Source organism: Manis javanica, chromosome 10, assembly GCF_040802235.1.
Source record: "Manis javanica isolate MJ-LG chromosome 10, MJ_LKY, whole genome shotgun sequence".
Taxonomy (NCBI): domain Eukaryota; kingdom Metazoa; phylum Chordata; class Mammalia; order Pholidota; family Manidae; genus Manis; species Manis javanica.
Genome location: NC_133165.1, coordinates 112263503 through 112289830, shown reverse-complemented (window position 1 = coordinate 112289830; position 26328 = coordinate 112263503). Strand labels below are relative to the sequence as shown.

Genomic DNA, 26328 nt, shown 5'->3' with positions numbered 1-26328 from the left:
TGACGCATTTTGGGAAGAATACACAACAATTATTCTGCAGCATGTCCCTCAGTTTGGGTTGGTCTGGTATTTCTTCATCAAATTTCAGGCGTTGCTGACCGGATGGTGAGGCTGTGTTCTTTTCTGCGCATCACATTGGGGTGTCAGTTTGTCACGTTGTTGATGTGAACGTGGACCGCTTGGTTAGTGATGTCGAGTTTCTCTACTATAGGGCTATTTTTTCCCCTCTGTAATTATCAAATTAACTTGTGGCTATTTATGTAGAAGGTTTCGAATGTCCTTTCCATATCATGGGACAAAAAAGGCGAAGCTTTTATTTCAGGAAATGGAGCTCCATTTCTTGGCGATCAGACCCAGCAGCTTACGTTCCGCAGCACCAGCCTTTGTCAATAAAGTTACGCGATGCAAACCTTCTCGGAAGCGCCATGGCGGCCGGGCCTCAAAGCCTGCCGGGAATTGTAGTTTCCGCGGGAGCTCTCGTCTAAGCACCGCCCCGCAGTCGGCCCGAAAAAGGGCCAGAAGTCGAGAACGGCGGGCGGAGGGGAGCGGGCGGAGGTGCCGGGCGCGGTGCAACACGGGACGGGTAGTTCATGGGCGCGCTCCCGCCGCGCCCGCCGCGCCCTCGCCAGGGAACCGGACTCCATACCCGGTGGGCCGCGCGCGCACGGGAAGGGGAGGCCTGCCTGGGCTGGAACAAATCAAATCGAAGGAAAGAAACTGCCGGCTTTCAAAATCCTCCTCCTCCGCCATCATCCGCCGCCGTTCAGGGAGCAGGTGGTGGTGGAGACGCGATCGGCAAGCAGTCGGGAGAGCTGACGGGCGAGCAGGCAGGGCGCCGGGGCCGCAGGACTCGGAGGCGGCGACCTCCACCTGACCTGACCCGGACTCTGAATCTGACCCCCGCCCCGCCGGGCGGACGCGCGCTCTCGGGTTGCCCCACGCGGAGGCGCGCCTGTTTACGGTAGGGTCGGGGTTCCTTTCCTTTCCCAGGCACCTGCCAGCGATGGGGGCCGGGGTGGCGCGGCCGTGGAACTGGGCGAGGCAGGAGGGACGCCCCTGAGCGCCTGCGGCGTGATCCCTCGGCCTTCTCTCCTGCGGTCAAGCGCGGAGGGGTTGGGAGCGAGGGTTTTGGGGGCTCGCCCTTTCACAGTCGGGAAACTGAGGCTTAGAGAGGGAGTCTGGTTCCCCGGGCCACCCAGTCCGAAGCCGCCAGCAGTGGCTCCCCCTGTTAGCGTCGCTGACAACTGGGGGCGGTGCGCGTCCGCCAGAGATCCCAGATGGGGCTCCCGCGCGGCCAGCCTGTCATTAGCGGCCTGCAGTCTCTCCCCTGCCGCCGCCTCCCAATGGGCTCACACCCGCGGAGGGCCTGGGTTGCGCCGCAGCCCCGGCATCGGCGGGGTGTCACTACAGACGGTCCGCAGGAGCGACGGATGCGCACCAAGGGAATCTGCCACGCTCTTGCACTGTTTGTCTCCGCTCTGTCGCTGACCCTTTGCAGACTGTGGGCAAACATTTAACCTCCCTATGCTTAGGTTTTTTAGTCCTCAAAGTGGGTGGGGTGAGTGTGCACCGCTCTGAGGATTGGGCCCTCTAGCTGAGAAGTTCTCTGTTCCTGTTCCATCTGGAGGCCTCACCACTATTTTTCTAGCCTCAAATTGTCCCATCCCAGAACTGCCAGAGATGGTGGCATTTCAGGCTCATTTTTATTCACTTGCCCCCCATCCCCCCCATTCTTGGAGCACCTTGTAAATGCAGGGCTGTAAGTGGCAGATAGACTGGATCTGACGTGTTTTGACAAGATGACTCTTCTGCTAGAAATCCTCCAGTGGCTCTCCTTGCCACGCAGAGTAAAAGCTCAGTTCTTGAAATGGCCTTTTGTGATTTGGGTCTCTTGTTAATTCTGTTTTTTCATCTCTTACCTCCTTTCTCCCTTTCTCTCTGCTCCAACTGCTCTGGCCTCCTTGTGGTTCCTCTAACCCTCCCTTCTCCCACGAGAGCCTTTTAATTTGCTGTTCCCTTTGCAGGAAAATGCTCTTCCCCCCAGATATCTTCATGGCTCAATCTTTGATATCTTTCCAGTCCTTTCTTTCCCAGTAATACCTTCTAACCTTTCTACTTTAAAGTGCATCCCCCGAAAAAACACCTTAGCCTCTTCCCTGTTTCTTTTTCTTATTACTGCACAAGATACTAAATATCTTGCTTAGAACAAGTATTTGAAGAGGACAGGATTTTTGCTTCATTCTCTGCTGTCCTCCTGGTACCTGGAACAATGTCCAGCACACAGTAGGACTCAGTAAATGTTTGTTGAATGAATGGGCGCCTCCTTACCTAGAAGGGTAAGTCATGCAGATGACAGATGAACCAGGGTGATAAGGGTTAAGGTAAGGAGGGCCTGGCTGTTTGAGCCCAGAGGAACCCTGGGGAAGTGGAAAGATCAGGGAGCCATCACAGTTGTATCTCTAAAATGAGTAGATTGGGGAGGCCTTCTGGATTACTAGTCTCTGTGGGCACCTCCCAATTCTGTCCCCCGTGTCAGTCTTCCTTGGTCTCCCCTGATTACCTGCCGTTTCCTCTTTGGGGAAGTGGAGTGATCCTTTGGCCAGTCTGCTGAGCTCCAGGCTGGAATCTCCCCCTTTCATCAGCTCTGCCCTGGTCTGTTGTGATGGTAGCTGTTGTGATGCAGAGACCTTTGGTCTCTTAGGAACCCGTGAGGTATGGTCGCCATGGGCTGCCAAGTCTCATGGCCAAGGCTGAAACCAGACGTGCAGTGGGCTGACCCCTGTGCCCTACCCCCCGAGTCATGCCAGTGTGGGTGTGGGGGCATCCCCGGGGTGGATGACCTGGATCCCGTAGCCATCTTTGTCCTTTTTGAGGAGTGGAACTCCAGCAGAGAGCAGCCAAGGTGATCATGCACGTGTGTGCTTGGGGCAGACTCTTTGCAGACTCTGGGAGTTGACTGTCATTCACTGGTGGCTGCAAGTCCTGCTCTGCCCAGTGCCCCGGCTGGAACACCAGGCAAAGCCATGTGCATTGCCCACATCCTGTGCCACCAGTGAATGACTTGTAACGAGGTGGTAACTCTTCAGGAGCTAAAACTTCTGTTTTTTTGTTTTTGTTTTTTTCCTTCCTTGCTGCCTCTTCTACCTTTTTAGAGCTCTTCCTTCCCTAATATGGCTTTTGTTTCCCCCAGGGGTTTACTCTTGGGGTTTCCATAGCAGCGGGGGGAGGTGGACTCGCCCACCCGAGATGGCTGATATCCTGCCCTGCTCTCGCCAACCTGGGGGTGAGGAGGGGCCCCGGGAGACTCCCCTCTCTTAATGAAACTTTGGCCTCCTCAGTTTGTGGATTTCCAGGGGAGCCCACCAACGTGGCCAGCATGGCCTCTGAAGACATTGCCAAGCTGGCTGAGACTCTAGCCAAAACCCAGGTGGCCGGGGGACAGCTGAGTTTCAAGGGCAAGAGCCTCAAACTCAACACTGCAGAAGATGGTGAGTTCTTCTGTGGCCTGGGGAAGGAGGGGAGGGAATACACTCTTGCTGGCTGTTAGGCCCCTTTAACTGCATTATTACATTGTTTGTCCTAGCAGCTCTGTGAAATGTCATTGGGTCCATCTAAAGGTGAGACTCAAAGATGATTTGCCCACAAGCACACCCAGGCTTCCCTGTTGGTTTTCATGTTTTCAGTTGGGCCTCCCTGCTAGTGACAGCTCAGGCTGGCCAGTGGGAGGGTCCCCTTTATCCCCTGGACGGGATGGTAGGCAAGGGGGGACCAGAGTTAATGGCAGTCCCAGGATACAGTCCCTGACGTCTTACTCAGATCCCCCATCACCTTCATGCTCATGATCCCAAGCTGGTCTGGGAATACCTGTTGGCTCCCCAATTGCTGAGGCCCTCATGAAGCTTTATTAAAACAACAATCCAGGCTCTCTTGGAGGGTCTGGTCCAGGCAGCTCAATGCCCCTGGGGGAGGAACGGACATTCATGTCTGTGCACAGACACCAGGACTGGAGAGAACTAGGAACCAGAAAGTAGACCCTGTCTTTCCATCTCCAGCCAAGGTATGGCTGGCACCGATCAACCCTGAACCCTCTGGCGTCTGGAAACGCAGACACCCACCTCAGTACTTGTGAGGCCTCTTGAGGTTCTGACCCAACCAGGGAAACTGGTGTAGCCTTGCCTGGTTGTCACGGCGTGCAGGCAGGCCTGCTCCCCTCCCGCGTCGGAGGCGGCCTGAGTGCTTGGCTTGCTGTCAGCGTGGTGATGCGCGTTGCTCACAGCTCTACGGGGCCTTGAGATTTGCCGAGTCCTTCCCTGTGCTTTCATCATTTGATCCTTGCATCATCCCTGAGGGAGGGAGGGAGGGAGGGATGTTCCCATTTTATAACTGAGGGAAAAGAACTTGGGAGACCTGCGTAACTTGCCAAGGTCACACAGATGATAACCAGCAGAGCCCAGATTTTAACACAGGTGGCGCTGAATTCCTGTTCCTGTGGTTCCTGGACATTCAGATCAGTTCAGTAAACATGCAGTTGCTATTAAATGCTATTCATTGAATTGTGTGTGGAGAGTGTTGTGCTCATTTCTTGGGGATGTAAGCGGAGGCCACACGAGACCCTTTCCTCACGGAGTCGATGACCCAGTGAGGAAGATGGTATTGATGTATTCTTCGTACAACAATCTAGTAACCATTTAGATGAGTGTAAGATGGCAGCTGGCCACAGGTGAGAAATCAGGGTCTGAAACCTGTGGAGTGAGGATTTGGCCTGGTTGGGCGGCTTGCAGGAGGGCAGAGAGGAAGGCACATGCAAAGGCTCCGGCCCGGACAGCTGCTTAGGGAGCCCTGTACAGGTTGCGAGGCACAGCCCTTCTTGAAAACCTTTCTGTGGTCTTTGTAACCTGGAAGGTCAAGTCTGATTGTTATCTCCCACACACTTCTCACCTCTTCCCTGCCACATCACCCCACTCCATCCTGTGCCAGCCAGACTAGATTTGTCTCATGTAATTTGTTTTTGTTCAGATTGTAAAATTAATACATGCGTGTTATAGAACCTGAATACATATAACCAAACACTACTAGTTAGCCTCATTTTACACTTACTGCTATAATATGAATGTTTCCCAAGTAAACACCTGTGTCAGTGTTCATAATTACATTAGTGTAACTATATAGTGTATCCCAGTGAATGAACTTATTCTCTGTTGATGGATGTTTAGGTTGTGTGGAAGTTTTCATCATACCAAAAACAGTACAGTAGTGAACACCCCTACGTGAGTCTTTGAACGCTGGAGGCCTTTGTGCCCTGGTGCCTTCTGGCCCTCTGACTTGGGTGCTGTCGCCCTGCATGGGTGGTGTATCCTGGTCCTGGGAGCGTCCACACACACCACCCACAAGGTGCCCCAAGCACCTTTGCCCAAGCAGCCAGTTCCTCTCTTCCCTTGGCTCCCAAGCCTTTTGTACATGCCTCTGTCAACACTCAGTGCAAAGGAATTCTGTGTAGTGTCCCCTGTTAGACTGTGAGGCTGTTGGCCTCTGCTTTGTAAGCCAGGGCCTGGCACACAGTAGGTACACAATAGCTGTTGGGATCCGAAGTGACAGGGTAATGCCTGGACTTGCTGATGCAGCTGTGACTCCAAAAGCCTAAGTTTCTGTTCTTTGGTCCTGGGCAGCCAAAGATGTGATTCAAGAGATTGAAGACTTTGCTGGTTTGGAGGCGCTGCGTCTGGAGGGCAACACGGTGGGTGTGGAAGCAGCCAGGGTCATCGCCAAGGCCTTGGAGAAGAAGACAGAGCTGAAGGTAAGGCCTCCAGGGTGAGCATGCCCAGACCGTTTGGGGACAAGCTTCCACTCGCACTGTCACAGCCCCCTACCCATGTCCAGACCCTCTCAGGCCCCACGAGCAGCTCTTCTTGCTCTGGCTTCCCAGGAGCACGCAGCACTGGCTGGCTCCCTTCCCTCCGTGACGTGTCCTTTCCGGTAACAGACACGGAGCTGGTGTTAGGAGTGTAAGAGGTTTATCGGGTAACACGTGTGAAGGGTGAAGAGGGAAGAGGCAGAACTGGATGGGGAGAGCCTTCAGCGTGAGATGGAGGCCTTGATATCCGTGAGGAGGGACGGGCATAGCATCGGGCGGCGAGAGCGCCAGACTGGGGCCGTTCTGGCAAGCGCTCAGCCTGCCCAGCCCGGAGCTCAGAGCACACTGCCCGGAGGAGTCGTCTCCTGTTAGGCGGAAGTGGCCAGGCCGCAGCTCAGAGGCTGTGAAGGACTGGGGAGGTGCGGAGTGGACGGGGCCTCCTAACTGCGTCCTTACTGAACGGCAAGTCTCTCTTACAGGTTAGATCCAAGTGGTTCCCTCTTTGACCAACACTAACGTTCTTCTGTTTTACTGTGTCCCAAAGTGGTTTCCACTGGAGAAAAGTGGGGTATCCTGTTCAAAATGTCAGGAGGATGTTACTGCTGCTCCACTTTTCCGGGTCCCAGTATGTATGCGCGTATTAAGGCCTCTGAGGAGCATGAGGGGAGGGGAGCTGCTGAGACCAAGGTGGTTCTCTCAGTGCGCCCGGGCCAGGCTTGTGCTGGGTCCCTCTGCATGTGTCATTAGTCCTCACAGTGACCCAGGTAATAAAGGCCGTGTCTCCATTTTGTAAGTCGGGACTGAGGCTCAGAGGGGCTGATCAGCAGCCCAGGAACCTAGTTGAGTGGCCGAGCCACAGGTCACACTGGCCAGCCCGGTGCTGTTCCGTGGCACTGCTCTGCTTTCTGAAGGGAAGGAACACGGCTGGGGGCCAAGAGAGGAAGCCGTGGATTCGCCCGGTGAGCGGCTCTTGGAGCAAACCTGGAGCTGGCTTATGAAGTGGCCCTTGGTGTTTGCTTCCTTAGGAAGATCACGGTCAGGTTAACCCCAGCGCGGGTTGTTTCTGCTCTCCTGCCTGGGGCCAGTCCTCTCCCTGAGCATAAGTGGGGCATTTTCCTACAGAACTCAGCCCTCTCCAGTGAGCAGTGAAGGACAGGAGCTGAGAGGCGGCCTGGCCTGGAGGCTGCTGAAGCTGGACTTGGGCCTCCAGTGGGCTTGGATTTGAGCCCCAGCAGCAGCACCGCCGTGTTTGCATCACATGGCCTCTGGCTCTGAGTCTGGCCTCCTTTATCTCCCTCAGAGGTGGCCTTGGTGGTCAGATTCAGGCTTGTGTCGTGAGAAAGCTTGGCCCGCGGGAGCGCTTTGTGCATCTTGTCATCCTGTGCAGCCCAGAACCCTAGGGCCCCCTAGTCCAGTGTCTCAGTGTTGCCTCTGTTCAGGGAGGAGCCCAGGGTGGGGCAGGGATAGCTGGAAGCTGCCTGGCTGCCCGCAGTGCTCTGGGCAAGGTGCTGATGCACGACGGTGTCTCCCTGGTCCTAGCACCTGCACAGGTGAGGTCCTGAAAGATGAGAAAAGCGTGGCCCAGGGTCACATCTCAGGAGTGGCTGGGATTGGAACCCAGGTAACAACCCAACCTCTAACTGTTGTGCCACTCACTTGGAGATCCCTGGGGCCAAAGACCTTAGTGCAAAGATAGGATACCTAGGGTCAGAGATGGTGAGTGGTGGGCCTAGGGTCAGCTAAGTTGGAACTGGAACTCAAGCCTTGTGCCCTGGAGCCCCATGCTGACCTTTAGTCCATCGGAGTTGGGTTTGGGAAGCTTCGGAATGAGATGGTAGTTGTAAGGGGCTCTAGTGCTCAGGCTGTGGCTGCCATCCTGGCCCTTAGCACCCGCTTCCAGGTATATCTCACTGAGCAGACCTGTGCAGACCGTCCCCTGAGGCCCCAGGTGTGTGAGGGATTTGCTTTATGTGACGCTTCAAAAAGTCCATAAAAACCAGCTTCCCTAGTATTTAAGGTTGGATTTAATTCATATGTTTCAAGGACTGAATTTTCAGGGAACAGTGCTTTCCCCGTGTGCCATCATTCCCAGGTTTGGTCCAGGGCTGCCAGAGCTGATATTTTGGGCAGACACAGCAACCAGAGCTGGGGATAGGCCTGGGTGCTTGGAAACTAAACTCTGCTGGCCGGTGTGATACACAGCCTGGTTGTGTGGCCACCGTGTTTGCAAAATTTGCCTAATATTTTCTTTACATCAGCCCACTTTGAAGTAATTTAAAAGCAAACATCTCTTCTGTAAATGGAAAGTGGTAACCCTTAACCATAAAGGAAATAAAATAGTGTCATTAAATTCCAGTTTGATACCATTGCCACGTCAAGGCTCTGTGCCCGAGGCTGCTCTTCCTCTGTTCAGAGGGCAGATGAGCAGGAGGTGGGGAGAGAGGTGGGCAAGACCCACGGGCCCCAGAGTGCCGCTGCCTCTGGACGCAGCCAGAAGGGTCGGAAGACACTTGAGGGAAGCGTCGCCCCCTTGCTGCTGGATCCTGCCTGTCTCCTGTTGCTCTTCCCCCCGAAATCACATCATGTGCCGCTGCGGCCCACAGCGCGCGGGAAGCTGATCCTGGGGAGGAGCCCTGGGCCCGGAGTCCGGTGTCTTGGTCCTGGTTCTGCCCCTGCCTTGCCGTGGGGCTCCGGGGCCGGTCTCCTTCCTCTTAGCCTGATTTCACTCCTGGAAAACCAGAGGTCATGTTTTCCTGATGCTTCTGCTGAGCCCCCATGGCCTCTGGGGGCCTCCAGGTTAGGGTTAAGCTGGTCAGAGCTGCTCTAGCTTCTCACTGGCGAGGCCCCAGTGAAGAGGTGCTGTGACACCCAGAGGGTCTCGGCTGACTCTTCTTCTTCTTTCCAAAGCGGTGCCACTGGAGTGACATGTTCACGGGGAGGCTGCGGTCCGAGATCCCGCCTGCCCTGGTAAGTGACTGAGGCCACTGCCCCCCTCCTTTGGGCTCAGGGAACCCTTTGGAAATTCCCAGGACTTATCTCACCCTTGGTTCACCCTGTGGATGACTGAGGTGCTGAAACAAGCCAAGCGTGCGCAGCTGCTCCGTGTGTTCTGACAGGCGGTTGGGGGTACAGGTGGTAAGAGGGAGCCGGAGGTGCGGGCCCAGGGACTCTGTGACACATGAAGTGGCAGGAACTGCAGGAGACCAGGGAGTCCTGCATTCGCTGTTGAGCTGCGGGTCCTGCTGGCACTGTGGGGCTTGCTCCCTCCGCTTTCACCCTCCTTGTCCTTGTGCTTCCCCGCCCTGCATCGAGGTGCTGCTCCGTCCGGACCTCAGGACCCCAGGCTGCACATGGCCAGCCGTCCGCGTCTCCCCCGGGCTCCTTCTCGTTCTGTGCTTTGGGTCTCAGCGTGGGTGGCTGCCCTCTGCTGATTTCCATTTCCCCTTCCTAGGGCTCTGCTCGGATTGTTCAGTTCCTACAGTTCCTGTGGGTGTGCCTGCATATGTGTGGGTGGGAGGGCACACCACGGAGAGGAGGGTGGCTTGCCTGGGGCTCAGGAAGGAGGCCAGGCTGGCAATGGGCAGCCTCTCAGTGTACCTGAGTCCAGGTCTAGCACCTAGGATGCCCTCCGGGTGAGGTTCGTGGTCAGGCCCTCACCCTGGGCATGTCGGGGCTGCCTTCTTAGGCACCTTCCACCTTAGCCAGCGCTGAGATTGCTGAGGTGCCCGTGTGCCAGCCTCATTGCTGAAGCCCCTCAGTCCAGCAGACAACTAAGGGTCCTCCAGGATGTGCAGGGGCCCTAATGGGGACCCTGGGGGAGGGCTCCCCGGGCGGGGGAGTGAGTCAGTCCTTAGAGAGTTGGTGAAGTTAGTTACCAGGCTCAAAGGGTGAATAAGAACCAGGTGAGGGTAGGATTTAGCATGTAGGTTAAGAAAACTCATTTGGGTGCTTGTAGTAAAAGGATTTCAAGTTAGAAAAGGGTGAAGAAAATTTGCCTGTCGGACACTAGCTATGGGCTTCTGTGCACACTTTTTACCTACACTTGCACAGTTAATTTTCTCAAGTCTTGAGGGAGGTGTTCTGATCTCCATCTTACCAATGATGAGAATAATCTTAGAAAGGGGGTAAGAGAATTTGGGGTCAGGGAGAAGCATGGAGTGCCGGGGTCTTCGGGGAGGGCAAGCACAGAGGGTTGTAGCAGTGCTGGCTGCTTGAGGAGTGGGGGCCATTAGGGGCCAGGCAACCAGGGCCAAGATGGCCTCCATTGCTGACACATGGCGCAGCGGGCAGCAGGTGCAGAGGGCCCAGCTACCCGTCTGCACTGGGCCCAGGCGAGGGCAGTGTCTCTCCTCGCCAGCTCTTCCCACTGGAGCCCCCGCTGATCCGTGCAGCCCCATTTCTGCCCCTGTCTGTAGCTGAGCCTCCTCTCCTGGAGCCGTAGGTATCCGCAGCCCGGTAGGCTCCCAGGAGAGCTCAGCATCTTCCTGCCGCATCTGGTCCTGGATGTTGGCTTGGAGGTGGGCAGCCCATCTGCCCAATCCCCGCCAGAATCCCAGAGGCACTGGCGGCCTTCCTCCCGCACTTCCAGTGAACCCCCAGCTCCGGCAGGTCCCCCTCTGTGGGACCTGTAGAGCCTTCCTGCAGCTCGTTTCCTCTCCTCCGTCTCCCACCTCACCAGCCAGCCACACCGCCTCTGCTGCCTGGGCTCCTGTTTCACACTCCTGGGTGGGCATTTGGCCTCCAGCTTTCCTCTGCCCTCCTCAGGTTTGGGGGACGTCCTCCATATCCCTCACCCACCTCAGCACCGTGGTTCTTGGGCTCAGGTTTCACAGTTCTTGGCCTGCTTCTCCCCTGACTTGACTCCTGCCGTCCCTTCCAGCCTCAGCCCTTCTGCTGTCTAGCAGTTGCTTGCCCCTAGGCACACGGCATGCTGCTCTGTCACTCTTCTGTTCTTACCGCTGCCTGGAACCTCCTCATGATAGGTTGGCTGTTCCGATCCAGCCTGAGTGCAGATGCCACCTCCTGTAGGAAGCCTTCCCTGACCACCCCATCTCCCAGCCACCTTAGAAGCCCTATGCAGGGTTTCCAGTCCTGAGTGTATAATACGGACAACTCTGTACTGAAATGGTCTGTGTCTGCCAGTTCCCCACAGGCCTGGGTGCCCCTCAGGGCAGGGAGGGCCTGGCACAGAAGCAGCACCTGGTAGGTGTCTGTGAACTGACCTGAGCTTCCTCTGTGCCCAGATCTCGCTAGGAGAGGGACTCATCACAGCCGGGGCCCAGCTGGTGGAGCTGGACCTCAGCGACAACGCATTCGGGCCCGACGGTGTGCGAGGCTTCGAGGCCCTGCTCAAGAGCTCGGCCTGCTTCACCCTGCATGAACTCAAGCTCAACAACTGTGGCATGGGCATTGGTGGCGGTAAGGTGGGTGCAGTGGCCACCTCCTCGTGTCCCCGCTGTCCTTAATCCTACCCCTCTGCCCCGGTCCCCTGATGTGTTTGCATCCATGTGAAGTAAGTGTCTTGGCCGTTCATCGGCTGGGATGGTTGGCCTGTTGTTTTTCTCTTTATGGAGAAAGGCTTCACAGGCAGCAGGCTGTGGCCAGTAGGAGAGGAGGTGGGAGTCCACGAAGGTGGGGTTGCCGAGCAACCATCCCTGGTCTAGTGTTGCCTTGGCAACACAGCGGCAGTATTGCATACTAGCTCTGACCCGCTGGTTCTGCAAAACGCAGGCCTGGGGCATCTGTAGAACTGCTGCCCTCAGAACAACTGGCAGAGCCACATGCGTCCTGGCATGTGTACCTGAGCAAGGGGCCCCAAAGAGAAACCACTTGGGGAGGCCCAGGCACAGCTCAACTTTGTCACCTTTGTTCCTGGACAGGGCATTGCCCAGGGAGCCTCCCCATCCCACCCTCAAGGACCGGTCAGTGTAGAAAGGTGCCTGTTTTCTTCTCAGGCCCTGCATGAAGGAATGCCAGCCCTGTTCCCTTCTTGGTCCATTCTGGCTCCGAGGCCCAGATTCCAGAAAGGCTGAGTGCAGTCTGTGTTTCTGTCTTCCCTTCCCCACCTCACTTTCTGACCAAAAGGAGAGAAAGGTTGGGGCACAAGAACTGATAGTAACTGGGGGCATCTTCTCTTTGGAGACGTGGTAGGCATTACCCTCATTCTCCTACCTACACTGAGAGGTGGGTGATGCCATCCCAACTAGACTTGGGCTTAGAGATCTTGAGTTGAGCTCCCCAGATGACATAGCCACTGTGGGACTGAGTTTGAGCTCGCATCCACGTGGCTGTGTCAGAAGCAGAGTCACAGTGCCCCATGCAGGGAGAGCAGGGCCGTGTGCCCGTGCCCGTCTCAGCCAGCCCTGCCCCCATCTGCCTGGTCACTGAGCTATGTGTGCACTACAACATGAAAATGTGTGCATCAGCCCAGAAGACAGGGCAGCCGAGCTGGGCTGGGGAGGGCGGGAGAGCCCGAGACTGCTCTGTGAGTGCCAGTGTGCCAGCTGTGGGCTCAGGCCTCCTGGGCCCGGAGCCTCTGAGAGCCTCCCCGGCTGGCCGCTGGTGCCTGGCCTCACCCTTTCTTGGAGTGGCAGGGATGACTCGGAGACGAAGAGAGTTGTGAACCCTGGGGTCCAGGGCCTCCCTGGCTGAGCAGCTCCACCCAGGAGTTTGACTCATAGTTGTCACACACCACTAACTGCACGAGACCTTTTTACCTCATGTCATGGGGGCTGGCCTCTTGGGTGTGTGCTTCCTGGGGGCTGCAGGCACCAGGGTCCAGGTGTTTAACTGAGGTCTCCCGAGTTGGTTCCCTCCAGCCAGAATGTATTCAGTGTGGCCCGTGTGTCATATCACACCACAGGAATAGGAGGGTCCAGAGGCTCCGATGGGAGTGCGGTGAGGCGTGTGGTTGGAGCTCACTGTAGTGGTCCCAGCGGGAAGCTGGGGAGAATGGGCGTGCTGGCACGTTTGGTTGTCACGTCTCAGGACGATACAGCAGAAGTTTCTAGTCTCCGCACTGAGCATGTGCACAACCCACCACCACCACCTAGGGGCCAGGCTGGTGGTGGCGCTTTTGTCCCCGAAGGACAGAGAGCTGGGCAGTTGGACTGACCTGGCTGCCAGCCGTGACTCTGCTGCGTATGTGGGGCTTTGGCCCATTCACTGCCTCTCTGAGCCTCGGCTTCCTTGTTTGTAGAGTAGGGCCAGTGCCACCTGCCTTCAGGCTCTTTCTGAGGTTGAAATGAGATGTGACCCTTACTGAGAGTGCTCAGACCTACTAGGTGCTCAGGAAGTGGCACTTCTCTCCCGCTGCTCTCTTTGTGAATCTTTGTGTCTTATTTACCGTGGTCTCTGATTCCCACCAATCAGCCTTGTTTTTTGAACTTGTGCTCTGTTGGTGTCACTGGGATAGAAACTAGCTCCTGACATCACGCCGGGGACAGGACAGACTAGGCTTTAAGTTTCATCCCCAGCCGCTGAGACCCTGCCGTGTGTGGCCGGCCTGGGCGCAGGTGTGTGTCAGATGGGTGCAGTGGGGCCACACTCTTTAGGCACTGCGGTGCGTGGAAAAGACGCTGGAAGATTTGGGTTCTGATCCCGAGGCTGCCCCTTGTCTGATGCCTGTGGGAAAGTGTGTGTCCCTCTGAGCCTGCATTTCTTCAGTTCAAGGTGGGGGTCATGATCGCCCCCACCTGACAGGTACCCACTTATGACAGTAAAGTGGGCTGTAAAGCCCCTGCCCCAGGACGTGCCTTCAAGTTGACCACTCAGAGTTGGGGTGTCCCTTCCCTCTGGGCCTCTGTCTCCCCATCTCTAACATGAGGCTAAACCCCGCAGGGTGGCTGGGCTCACAAATGAAGTGGTGGATGTGAAAGCCCTTTGTAAATTGTAGGGTACGGACACTGTGAGGACAGTTGCCATGCTTCTGAGCAGCTCTTTGTTCCCATATCTACCCACAGCGGGTAGTGTGGGATGTTGAAGACCAGGGCTTCCTGCCTCAGGGCTGGGCCCCTTGCCTTTTCTCCCACAGATCCTGGCGGCAGCTCTGACTGAGTGTCACCGAAAGTCCAGTGCCCAAGGCAAGCCACTGGCCCTGAAGGCCTTCGTGGCTGGCAGAAACCGTCTGGAAAACGACGGAGCCACTGCCTTGGCAGAAGCGTTTGGGGTGAGTAGTTGCCACCCATCCCGCCCCATCGTGCCCTGGGGCGGGCTAGCCTTGCCCAGCCAGCATGGGTGTGCATCGCCCTGTGGGCTGGCTCGTCCTGCGGTGGGGCAGAGTTCCCGTCCTAAGCATGTGGAGAGCTGCATGAACCCCCCACTGCAGGTGAGTCGGCCCTGGCCCCCTGGAGCGCTGAGGACGTGGCGAGGTCGCTCTGATCAGAGTGGTATCTACCAGGCTCCACAGTGGGACTGGTGGTGCCAGGGCAGTGTGAGAGCTGGCCACAGCCTGGCCCAGTGTTGGCCTGGGCTCCCTGAGTGGCAGTGCTCTGGCCTCTAGGGGGTGGTGATGGCGATGGAGCCGACCAGACTTGCCGTTGACATAGGGAGGAGGCAGGAATAGTGGCATGTGCAGTGGTGAAGCACGTCCGGCTGTCCGTGTCCCCTGCCTTCTCTCCCGCCCCCAGGTCACTGCTGAGTCCCTGGTGCTGTGCTCCGTGAGAGGGCCACGCTTGCCCTGTGGCCTTGGGAACTCTGGGGTCTGTCTCTCTCTTCTCTTAATTTAAGTATTTTCTTCCCCAGACAATATTTTAGCAGCACTTACTGTCCTCGGGGCAGAGCAGCATCCCCACAGCCCTGCCCCGTAAGGCGGTCCCCCTGCTGAAGCTCAGCTGCCTCAGGCAGAGAGTGGACATTACAGGGGAGACGTGCCCGTGTCTCAGTGAGTCCTGGCTGTGGGGAGCTGGAGGGGCCTCGCTGCTGTCCCTCCAGACGTCGAGATGTTAGAGGTCACACCTTCCCGAGGCCCCTTCTCGCGGCCACTGCTCTCGGTGCTCTGGGAAGGCGGCTGCGTGGTGGTCGTGCCGGGCCTTTGTCACATGTCCTCCAGTCTTCTTAGGATGGACTCCTTAACTTGGGGCCCGTGGGATCCCACCAGTCTGTGGCTAGAACTCGGGAAGTCTGTGAGCACAGCTGGGGAAACCGCGGGACTGTTTTAGTCGTGTTAGTGATAATAGTGCTTTCAGTTGTGAGTGTGGACAGTAAATCTCAGCAGACTTAGAAATTCCTGTGATGTTGTTACCAATAGAAATCAGGTATTTTCATATCAAATTAGCTGTTAGAGATGTGTGGTAATATTAATGTCCTCACCCGTCATGGTCACAGTGAAAGCAGATGTGGCCGTAGGTCTGTCAGTGCCTTCATGGAAGTACATGTCTTACTACAGCACACATTCGAGGTTTTTCTAAATGTCTTGCTAACTGTCTTCCAGTCATACTGATTTCCTTTGTAGTCCCATGTAATTTATCTTAAAACTGAAAAACTTTGTTCTAAGGAGAGAGCCAGGGCTTTATGCCTGCCTGAAGGATCTGAGGCACAGAAAATATTAAGAAGCCCTGGCTGGTAACGTGCCTCACGTGGCCTGCCTGCATTTACTCGTGGACCCCCGGGCTGTGCCGGGCACCCCGGAACAAGGAACGGTGCCGAGGAGCAGAGTTAGGCCAGGCCTGTCCGCAGCCCTGGGTAGCAGTGGATGTTGGGGCGTCCGCCTCTCCTGTGGTGCTGAGTGCCAGGCGGCTGGTGCGGTGGAGGAGTGGCAGGGTGCTCTGGGCACACAGGGGGAGCAGTGAAACGTGCCTGCAGGGGTCTGGAAAGCTGTCCCAGTGGGAGGAGGATCCAGAATGAGAGCTGCAGAGTGTACGGGAGGCAGCCTATCAAGAAAATGCTAACAAATGAGATGGTGTTGCCGGCAGAGGGAATGTGTCAGAAGGCCAGGATGCCAAGGGCTAGGTGGTTAGGGAAGTCCCAACCTCCAAAAAAGGTTGTATAAAGGGGGGACCCGGGAAAGACCTAGTGAATCTGCATTATGCAGAGGAGGACCAAGGCTGACTACCCGGCCAGAGCCCAGGAGTGCCCACAGTGTCAGGAACCCTAGATGAGAAACCCATGTTCACAGCTTTGTGATCCTGGGCAAGTTACTTAGTTTCTCTGATCCCAGTCTTTTCTGTCAGGTAGAGCTTATAATCCCGGTAGGTCTCCTTCCTGAGGTGGCAGAGAGGATCAGACACAGCCATGCCCAAATCATGCTTTGTGATCAGTGCCCAGGGCATCCCTGCCAACTGCGCCTGCCCCTGGAGCTTGGGCCCACATCTCCCTGCCCCCCATCCTGCCCCCTGCAGATCATCGGGACTCTGGAGGAGGTCCACATGCCACAGAATGGAATCAATCACCCCGGTGTCACTGCCCTGGCCCAGGCCTTTGCCATCAACCCTCTGCTGCGAGTCATCAACCTGAATGACAACACTTTCACTGAGAAGGGCGCTGTGGCTATGGCCAAGGTGAGGCGGCTGTGCAGGACCAGAGCAGACTCCAGGAGGCAGGGACTACTTTTCGAGTGATGCTATTGGGAGGTGGCAGCTCTGCCCCTTTGCCCACCCACCTGGTGTGAACCCCGTGGGTCTAGCCCCTAGGAACATGCCCAGAAGAGGGTGTATGTCCCAGGCTAGCTTGTGCGTGCCTGGGTGTCTGCACTGCGCTCTCCCTGAGCTGCGCAGAAGGCTGCTCCGGCTGGACTGTTTTCCTCACTGGATCCTTCATCAGCTGTGTGCTGAGCCCAGCCCTGCACCAAGTGCAGGCCTCGTAAAGTTAAGTCAGTGACTCTGCCACCAAGGAGCCCCCAGTTCAGGGAGGGAAGGGAGTGGCTACCCAGTGACAGTGCCGGGCCGTGAACACTGGGGCTGGCTAGGTGTTGAGGGCCTCTGGGTGGGAGGGTCCCTCAGCCTCCATCAACCTGACAGGCCCCACAACCCAACAAAAGGCTAGTCCCGCTGCTGTAGGCTATTAGCAGAGATGTGTGCAGGCGAGCACACAGGGAGTTCAGATCAGACTTCATGTAGGCTTCCTGGAAGAGGTCACGTCGCATCTGGCCAGGCTACACAGGGCAAGTAGACTTTCTCTGGAAAAAGAGTGGGAGGCCTGTTTCAGGCAGAGGGACCAGCAGCACATGGGGAGGCCCAGAGAGGGGAAGGAGCCCTGCTCCAACGGTCCTGGTTTGAAATGACCAGGGTTCCAGGTGTGTTGGAGGGCTGGGGGAGATGGAGAGAGCAAAAGGGAGGCGAGACCTTGAGGCCCTGCCAGTTCCGTGGGACCTGCTGCAAGTCAAAGGGGGCCTTGTCCGCCCTTCAGTGGGTGTGATGTGATCAGACTTGTGCTTTAGGAAGGGGCTTCTGGGTGTCGCGAGGGAATAAGGTGGAGGAGGTTCAGCCAGAAGCTGGAGGCCGACAGGGAGGTGCCGAGATGGCCAGACGAGACACAGCAGACGACGGGGTGCGGTGGCTGACAGAGGTTGGCTCTGGGAGGGCTGGTGGGGCCCACCCTCACCTGGCCCTCACTGCCTCCTTGCAGACACTGAAGACCTTGCGGCAGGTGGAAGTGATCAACTTTGGGGACTGCCTGGTGCGCTCCAAGGGTGCCATTGCCATCGCAGATGCCGTCCGCGGGGGCCTGCCCAAGCTGAAGGTGCCCCGCCCGGGTCTAGGCTTCCCGTGCACCCGGGTTACCCCATGGTGGGGGGCGGGGGGAGGGGGCATGTGCGGGGGCATGGCAGGGGTCTGGTCTTATAAGAGCAGGTGGGCCTGGGTTCCTGGCCTTGTCCTTTCACACCCTCTTCACCTCTCTGAGCTGCAGTTCATTTTTAAAATGGGCGGAGGGAATGACCTAGGTCACAGCATAGTGGTAATGTGAGGAGTCGAGTACCTGGCACATCGTCAGGTAAATGGCACTGTCCTCATAGTGCCATTCAGGTGGCAGGGGACAGAGTCTGCCTCACTCCCTTGGGGAAATGGAGGCTTGAAACTTGGAGCTGGTCTCCTGGCGCACGTCTCTGCCTTTTTCTACCCCTTCCTCTTATTTTCAGGAGCTGAACTTGTCATTCTGTGAAATCAAGAGAGATGCTGCTCTGGCCATTGCTGAGGCCGTGGCAGATAAGGCCAAGCTGGAGAAACTGGACCTCAATGGTAATGGGGGTGGCATCATCCCATGCCCACCAGCTTGGTCCTGGTGCCGGGCCTGACTTCCCTCTCCCCGAGCAGGCAACACCCTGGGAGAAGGAGGTTGTGAGCAGCTCCAGGAGGTGCTGGACAGCTTCGGCATGGCCAAGGTGCTGGCGTCCCTCAGGTAGGGAACTCCGGGGCAGGAGCTTATTTGCTTCATTAAAAGAAACATTTGAGCCCTGTTATGTGCCAGGCGCAGGGCTAGGAGTTAAGGATGTGAGAATGACGGAAGGTTCCTGACTTGTAGGATTTCATTTTAGTGGGGCAGGGGTCAAGAACAGGTTATCCCACATGCAGCAAAATAAGGGGCTGAGAATGGCACCCTGTAGAGCAGGTGAGCTGGGGGGCCTCTGAAGGGATGACCTTTGGCCTGAGGCTGGTGGATGTGATGTGGTGGAGAAGCAGTGCGGCCAGGATAGCAGTGGGGCGGGCTCAGGATCGTCGTCCGAATCTGTCTCAGAAGACTGACTCAACAAAGGGAGAGGTTGATGCGAGAGTTTGGGGCTTCTGGAGGTGTGGAGCCCCCACGGGGGGGAGCGAGGTGCCAGGGCTGCCTGCCCCTGGCGGGGAGGTGGTGCGAGGCCCAGCGCTGCTAGCGGCGGCAGTTTTTTTTCCTTTCTCCCTTTTCTCCCCCAGTGGGACTGGGGGTCCTTTGAGGCAGAGGTGAGATCTGCTGCTTCCTTGTCCATGGCTTGGGCTTCCCCGGGTGATGAGAGACGAGTGACCGTCTCCCTGGCGGCCGTGGGTGCCGGGCCCGGGAGCCTCCCTCTGCAGGCCCCCTCCTGCCTGTCTGGGGCCTGGGGGTTCCCGGGGCCAGGGGGTCCGCTGGCAGGGAGGGTCGCCTTTAGCCAAGTCCCCTCTGCAGCGATGATGAGGGTGAAGACGACGACGAGGAGGAGGAGGAGGAGGAGGAGGAGGAGGAAGAAGAGGAGGAGGAGGAGGAGGAGGAAGAAGAGGAGGAGGAGGAGGAGGAGGAGGAGCAGCCGCAGCAGCAAGGGCAGGAGTCAGCCACGCCGTGCAGGAAGGTTCCGGAGCCTAACAGGGGGGTGAGTTCCTTGTCGTTTGCCAGGGTCAGAGCCCTGGTCCCCTGAAAGTGAAATCCGGAGACACTCCGTGGGGGGGGTGGGGGTGGGACCCCTTAAGTACAGGGGGGCAGACTTGCTTGATTGCACTCCTGTGAGAAAGGGGAGCCCCGGTGTGGCTCTCTTTATTTATATTTATACTGACCTTAGTGTAAACATGTCTATGCATTTGCAGATTTTAACGTCACACGTAATGCTGCTACATTATATATGTTAGGAAACACATATAAGTATTTCTAGAAAGAATAAGGTAAAAAATTAAGCATAAATAGAAATTACTTTTTCTCTCCATCTCGGTGGCCCACAGCGACAGCCGTCCCATTCCGGAGGCTGGCTGGGGCTGTGACGCAGCCTGGGCACGTGGTGGGCCTGGCTTCACTCGGCTGGCGGAGTCAGGGGCTGCCACGTCTGTTCTCTCATAGGTTCCCAAATACAGCTTCTGAAAGACTTGGGGTTGGATGAGGACCCCCACACGCATGTTGAATTTGGCTTCTTTTCCAGTTTATGGAAGCATTTTGACAGTGGCATCTGTCAGTTTCCCCCGTCCCCTAGCTCTTCTGGCGCCTGCCAGCAGCCCTCATGTGGGCCAGGCTCCGGTTTCTGGTGGGCTCCACTTGAGCTCCCACACACCTCTCGAGTAATTTCTGGGGCACTGTGTGTGGTGGCGAGGAGCCACTTGCCCCAGGGAGGTGGCTTGCCTCAACTCGAGGCTCCTGCCCTGGGGGCCAGCCAGGGCCAGTGTCTCCAGGCCCCCCGCCCCCTGGGGAACTGCACACCGTGGGAGGAAGCATTCCAGACTCTGAGCCTTCATTGGCCAGAGTGCAGGGCACATGTGCTGGGTGGGGTGTTTGGACTCAGACCTGAACAGCCGCTGTGCTGCCCCCTCAGGAACAAGCCCCTGTGCTGTCCACCCCGCCACCCGCAGACTTCTCCACTTTCCTGGCTTTCCCCTCTCCAGAGAAGCTGCTGCGCCTCGGGCCCAAGAGCTCTGTGCTGATAGCCCAGCAGGTAACAGCGCGTCCTGCTCCACACACGCAACGTGCCCTGCCGAGGCCTCTGGGCCTGCCAGGGGAATGACAAGCAGAACCCGGGATTGGGAGGGGCGGCTGCTGAAGGAGCAGAGCGGCCGGAGTGTGACCAGTGGGTCTGCTGACCTCCTGTGGTTGTAGATGACCACACCCACCACAGGCTCCAGAAAGGGCAGGCCTACCACGCCTCCAGGCCACTGCAGTTAGGGGCTTCCCAGGGCTCTAGGCTCCTCTCCACATTCTGTAGGACCAGCTGCTTCTAGAACAACTGTCCTGCTGCCCAGGGCCCCTGCAGAGGTCACATGCTTATTGTGCCCTTGCTCCAGCCTCACTTTTGGGTGGGTGGGTTGGTTGGTTCATTCATTCATTCTTTCATTCATTCATTCACTTTGAGATGATTATCAAAGCACCCCCTATCTGCCAGGCACTGTTCTGAGAACGTGGACATGGTTTTATTATTTAACTCTCTTGGGATCTTGAGATGCAGGCCCTGGTATCCTATTTTATAGATGAGAGAACCAAAACTAAATGATAAATAATAGAGAAATAAAACAGGCCCACTCATAGTATTTTTGGCTGATTGCCTTTAATGTTTTATCTGTACTTTTTTTTTTGTTTAGTGATAAGTAAGATTATATAATACAAACCTTGTGGCCCACTTTTTCATTTAATGCCATTCATTGTTTTCTGTCACTGAAACTCTTTGCATGCCCTCTGTGCCAGTGAATGGATATAGCACTTAGGCTGTTTCTGGACATTTACGTTGTTTCCACTTTCCTCTGTTCTTGGTGAAATTGTGTTAAGCTTCCTTGCATGTGAATGTTGTCTGCATTATAGATTATTTCTTCCAGTTGGATTAGATGGGATTAGATGATAGGGATCACTGGGTCCCACGGATAATGAATTGTAACGCCTTTTTCACTCAACTCAGCACATGTAAACCTGCTGTGGGCCTGGCTGGTACCAGGCTCTGGGGACAGTGTGGGGTAAGACCTGTCCTTGCCCATGAGAGGCCTGGGGCTCTGGCCCCTGGTGACCAGCCATTGTCTCCTATGTCCTCAGACTGACACATCTGACCCAGAGAAGGTGGTCACCACCTTCCTGAAGGTGTCCTCTGTGTTCAGGGATGAAGCCACAGTGCGGACTGCTGTGCAGGATGTAGTAGGTAACGTGGGCGGGGGGGGCCTGCACGGCTCTGCCTCTTCACTGCTCCAGGGCTCAGGTGACACTGACGGTCCCGGGACCCCTCCACACCAGACTGATAGGTGAACTGCTTGCTAGCACCCCCCCCCGCCCTGCCTTTCTGTAGGGCTCTTGCCATAGAGGAGGCTGGGTGCTCTCTGGTTTTTTGCAGATGGGGGAACTGAGGCCCTTCCCATCAAAGCCGTACAACCATGTACAGTTAGAACTCAGGCCTCGGGAAAACCAGATGGCCTTCCCAGAGGAGAGGTCATGATAGCTGAGCCTCGCCCCACCTCAGCCTCTGCACACACATTCCACCCCCTGGTCGCCTGCAGGGAGGACGCCCTCCTTACCCAGGCCTTTCACGAGGCCTCTTTAGATCTCTGGTCTTGTCACAACCCTCCCTTGCCACCCATTCCCTCAGTTGCCTCCGTTATAGCACCATCTCCTTCCACCTTGGTGACATATGTCTGAGCCTCCCGATGTGGGCCAGGTTGGCTAGGCAGAGAGGGAAGGGCCCTGCAGGTGAGGGCACAGCATGTGGAAAAGGGGAGTAGAAACGAGTGGAAACACGTGTGGTGCTTTCTCCTAGGCTGGCACACGGGGCGGCCTTGAGAAGGGAGGGTCAGGAGGAAGTGAGGCTGGGTGGGCCGGCGAGGGCCGGGCGGGAGTTCCCAGCTCTGTCCCTGACATCCCAACCCTGTTGGCATCTATGGGAACAAGTTACCTGAATTCTCTTTCCCAGAACAGCTTGGCACAGAAGCGAGTGCCCTCGCAGTCCCTGCAAGCCCCAGGCCACTCCTCTCCCGTCTTCTCCACTTGTTACCCCTCTGCTCCACACAGTGGCTGAAACCTCCCCCGGCAGTGATCCGCCTCGCTTAAACTCTGCCCTTGCTGTGCCAGGTTCCCCAGTCCCTCCTACATGTGAGGCCAGGACAGAGAGGGGCCAAGGGGTCACAGGAAACAGGCCAAGGCCTTCCGCCGGTGCTGGCTGTCCTCTCGGCTGGGTACCTGTGTCCAGCCCTGATCGGGGCGGGAGGGAGGGCCCAGCCCTGTGCTGCAGTGAGTGCCCTTCTGCCTGGCAGATGCTTTGATGAAGAAGGCCTTCGGCTCATCTTCCTTCAACTCCAATGCCTTCCTCACCAGGCTCCTCATTCACATGGGCCTGCTTAAGGTACAGCTGGGCAGAGCGGCGGGTGGAAAGGAGGATAGGGAGTGCACCAGAGGCTGTTCCAGCCACGCCCACCCGCCCCATCCCAGTGGCCTGCACCACCACCCCCCACACCGTCCCTGGGCCTGGTCTGCATAAGCAGCCTCAGCCTTCCTGGTGGGATTCAGCCTGACCTGGGCCGTGATGGTCTCTGGGCAGGGAACAGTGGGGACGTGGGGCCTCCCACGTATCCTTGAGGCCCACCCTGCCTTCTGTGTGTTCTCCTTGCAGAGTGAAGACAAAATCAAGGCCATTGCTAACCTGTACGGCCCCCTGATGGTGCTGAACCACATGGTGCAGCAGGACTACTTCCCCAAGGCCCTGGCACCCTTGCTGCTGGCATTCGTGACCAAGTGAGTGTGCCCACAGCCGCTCATGGTGGCCATGGCCCGCACGCAGGCCCCAAGTCGGCGGAGGCTTTCCCGGCCTGGTGACTGGACCTGTGAGAGGCCGTCACACCTGCCGGGCTCTCGGCATTCATGTTCGAGTCTTACCTCTCCTGTGAGGGTCCTCTGTGCTAAGCTCAGGACATAAGGCTCAGGGTCAGTGTCTTCTTCTGAGAGAGACAGAGGACATGTAACGGCCTCCATTTTCCAGATGAGGCAACGACCTCTGCGTCAGTTAAGGAGTTTGCTCACCGTCACACTGCCGACCTCCTGCGCGTAGTGATGTCTCTGGGAGCAGTTCTGTGTCCATTCCCTCAGCAACCTAGGCCACACCAGCCTTCTGCAGCCAGAGGCCCCTCCCCTGGGGGTGCCAGTACCTAGAGACAGGGAAACCTTGTCCTTGTCCTGGGGCCTGGTGGGGCATTGGCCACTGTTGAGTAACAAGGAGCCTCCAGATCCCGGGGTCCCCCAGGGATGGATCTGGAGGCTTGTCCCCTGTCCTCACAGAGGCCCTGTGTGGCCCCCAGCTGACCTCTGGCCTTACTAAGTCTGTGGTCTCCCCATTTGCCCAACCAAGGGGTTGGATGAGGTTGTCTCTGGGCTCTGACCCCCCCACAGCCCCCATGAATCCAGCTCCTCGGGGGAAAGTGGGAGGAGACAGAGGGAAAGGAAGTTCGTCCTATCTTAGGGGACATGAAACATAGGTGGAGCTGAGCATCAGTCGGGGGGCTTGGAGCAGGTGTCATGGGGCGACCTGGCTGGGGGGTGAGGATACCCACCGGCCCCCAGGACCTGCTGGTACCATGGCCTCTCAGTCCCACCCGCACAGCACTGCCTCGGGAGTCAGGCCTCACGCTGCTGCACACCTGCCCTCCTCCCTGACCGCACGCTCACCCGAGGCACCTCTGCTGCTGGGCTGGGTGGCCCGTGTGCCAAGCGGAACTGACGGCTGGGCCCCTCTGCTGGGTCCCGGGCGAGTCTCCCACCGGGTTGGTGATCTCATGCGTGGCTGGCCACAGCCTCTGCGCCCCCAGCCCCCAGCGAGGCGCGCTCTTCCTCACGCCTGTTCCCGCAGCAGGTGACATCACCTCGAGCCCCGGGGCTCGGCTCCTGCTGTCTGAGGTGCCTCCAGACAAGTGTTCCCAGCCCCAACCTGCGGCCCTCTGACAGCCCAGCTCCCTTTGTCTCCTTCTGACCCCTAGTCATTCCCGTGGTCCTCTGCATTGCCCCTGGGCTGGGCGTGGGCCTCTGGGCAGTGGCAGGCCACCTCCTGCCAGCTGGTTCCCCAGCCGCCCCAGCGCAGGCCTGTCTGTGCACCACCTGAAAAGAGGGTGGGTTAGGAAGAGTCGCCCACTAGGGCGTGACGTGTATGCCTCCCCCTCTCAACTACTGGCCGCGTGGTGTGGCATCCCGAGGCCGGCCTGAACCAGGTAAGGTGCCTGTGGGCTGCGGCTCCTGGCTGCAGCCGATCACCCAGCCTCCTGGGTGTCTTGCCTCAGTTTCTCCTTGTGCAGTGAGACTGATGATCTTGATGGGAACAGTGGCCAGGCCCGTTCATTACCTGTGAGGGCCCAGGTGGGACTCTAGTGGCTGTGAGGGCTTCCTGGCACTGTGCCCACTGGAAGGGCCCTTTGAGAGGCTGCCGCATGGAGGGCAGAGGCCCAGGTTCCCTTTGGGGCTGGCCGCACCCTGGCTGGCTCTGGGCAGTGTGGCCTTGGGTGTTGAGCCTCACGCATCCCTCACCCACTGGGTACAAAAGGTGAGGGCTGACATTTCCTGTGCATGGTCATTGTAAAAATTAGAAAAACTGAACCTGAAAAATTTTTAGCCTAAAAAATGGCCCCCACACCCCTTCACCTCTTCTCTGTCTTGGGAAATCGGCCCTGCGTAGCCTGAGCTCCCACCCACCTGTTGACCCTTTTTCTCCACAGGCCCAACGGTGCCCTGGAATCCTGCTCCTTTGCCCGCCACAACCTGCTGCAGACGCTGTATAAGGTCTAGGTACCGCGCCGGCCTCCCCTGTCCCCGGCTGGGACCGTGACCTGGGGAGGGACTCGGATGAAGGATTCTGGCCAGAGGCAGGGAGGGTCTCTGTCTCATGTGTCGTGTCGGTCCCCAGAGTATGTGTGTTGGCGTGGTTCGTGTGCAGGCATGTGCTTCCTGTTGGGGTTTGGGTTTTCAATGTCTCTCTGCTGGACTGGCCTAGTCCTGTCCCCCTGGAAGGGAGCTGGACCCCCCACTCCCACCCGCTCCCTGGCAAAAGGGCTGCGAGCTGCTCTGCCGTTAAATTTACCACCACCCGAGGGCGCGCCGCTGGTCTGTGCCTGGCTCGAGGCCCAGGAGGCTGTCGCATCCACTTTGCCTTCCTTACCCTCCTGGGCGCCACCACAGCCTGGAGAGTTGCTCTTCCTGTGCTGTCCCCGCCCTCTGTGTTGTGGCTGGGCCACGCCTCCCACCCTGCCTGGGGAGGCGCACTCGGCAGCTGCCTCTGCTTCTGGCCCCTGAGCTCAGGCAGCCACTGCCACTCCATCATCCCTGCTGTGCTCACTTCCTGGCCTGAGGGAGAGACTGCCACGGATGGGGCCCTGGGGTGCTCAGTGGAAGGCAAGAGCCCTGGTGCCCACACCGTGCGTACAGGAGGAGAAGTCAGTGGGAGACGCCGAGGATCTAGGAGCGGGAGTTGCCTGGATGGTGCTACTCCAGACCCGGAGCCTCCCCTGTCTGCTGAGATGTCTGTGACTACCCCAGGCGCCAAGTTGGAGGGGGCACGTTGGCCCCAAACAGGCCCAAACCTGTTTTCCAGCCTGGGAGGCAGGGGCAGGGCCCGAGGATGCCTGAGCTGCATCTCCGGCCCTCTCAAAGGACTTGGGCAGGGGCAGCGTGGGGGCCGGGCTGGGGCTGCGCTGGACGCCCTGTGCTTTCCCCTTTGTGCTCTGTGTGTGTCTGGGCCGTGCCCGGGGCTTCACAAATAAAGTCGTGTGGCAGCTGTGGAGACTGAAACCTTTCACCAAAAGTGGGCCATTCTCTGGGCCTCAGTTCCAGGAGTCCCACCGCAGTGCGGGCACGGGGGCCCCACCTCAGTCTGTAAGGGGCAGTCCGTCTCGCAAAAGAACTTGTGTTATCATGTGGGGCAGCCTCTCCGCCCAGGCCTGGATGCTTCCTCTGCTGTGGGCAGGCCAGTGCCCCTCTGACTGCTGGGACGGGGGTGCAGGAGGCGAGGCAGGGAGTCCTGGGTTTGGGGAGGGCACTGGAGGTCTTCAGATGGGTGGGCTTGTCTCCCTTGCTTGGCCTTACCTCACCCTTTACCAAACCTTTCACTGGCCCAGCGTTGACCCGTTTATGGACCCTGCTGAGCGAGGCACTGTTCAGGCTGTGCGGCA

At 57.6% G+C, this 26328-nt stretch overlaps 1 protein-coding gene across 4 annotated transcripts; it reads left to right on the top strand.

The window, feature by feature from the left end:
* On the top strand, positions 1 to 25938 carry RANGAP1 (Ran GTPase activating protein 1). Of its 4 annotated transcripts, none has more exons than XM_073213921.1 (17): positions 1 to 961; positions 3339 to 3488; positions 5667 to 5794; positions 8759 to 8818; positions 11095 to 11274; positions 13884 to 14018; positions 16189 to 16347; positions 17414 to 17527; positions 17925 to 18024; positions 18100 to 18184; positions 18697 to 18723; positions 18926 to 19106; positions 20031 to 20150; positions 21233 to 21335; positions 22438 to 22526; positions 22794 to 22915; positions 24880 to 25938. In XM_073213921.1, the coding sequence occupies exons 2-17, from the start codon at positions 3377 to 3379 to the stop codon at positions 24947 to 24949; spliced, it is 1785 nt and encodes a 594-aa protein (XP_073070022.1). In that variant the 5' UTR covers positions 1 to 961; positions 3339 to 3376; the 3' UTR covers positions 24950 to 25938. The 4 variants fall into 4 exon arrangements, with proteins under 4 accessions (XP_073070022.1, XP_073070025.1, XP_073070024.1 ...); XM_073213923.1 differs by lacking the exon at positions 1 to 961 and adding an exon at positions 2602 to 2712; XM_073213922.1 differs by lacking the exon at positions 1 to 961 and adding an exon at positions 2757 to 2902.
* The last annotated feature ends 390 nt before the right edge of the window (positions 25939 to 26328 follow it).

What these genes read in the sequence shown, in the direction of transcription:
- RANGAP1 (XM_073213921.1), top strand. Translation starts at nt 3,377, where the DNA reads ATGGCCTCTGAAGACATTGCCAAGCTGGCTGAGACTCTAGCCAAAACC. An exon ending in ACTCAACACTGCAGAAGATG is followed by an intron (nt 3,489 to 5,666) that starts GTGAGTTCTTCT and finishes GGTCCTGGGCAG; the next exon opens with CCAAAGATGTGATTCAAGAG. An exon ending in TTCACATGGGCCTGCTTAAG is followed by an intron (nt 22,527 to 22,793) that starts GTACAGCTGGGC and finishes TTCTCCTTGCAG; the next exon opens with AGTGAAGACAAAATCAAGGC.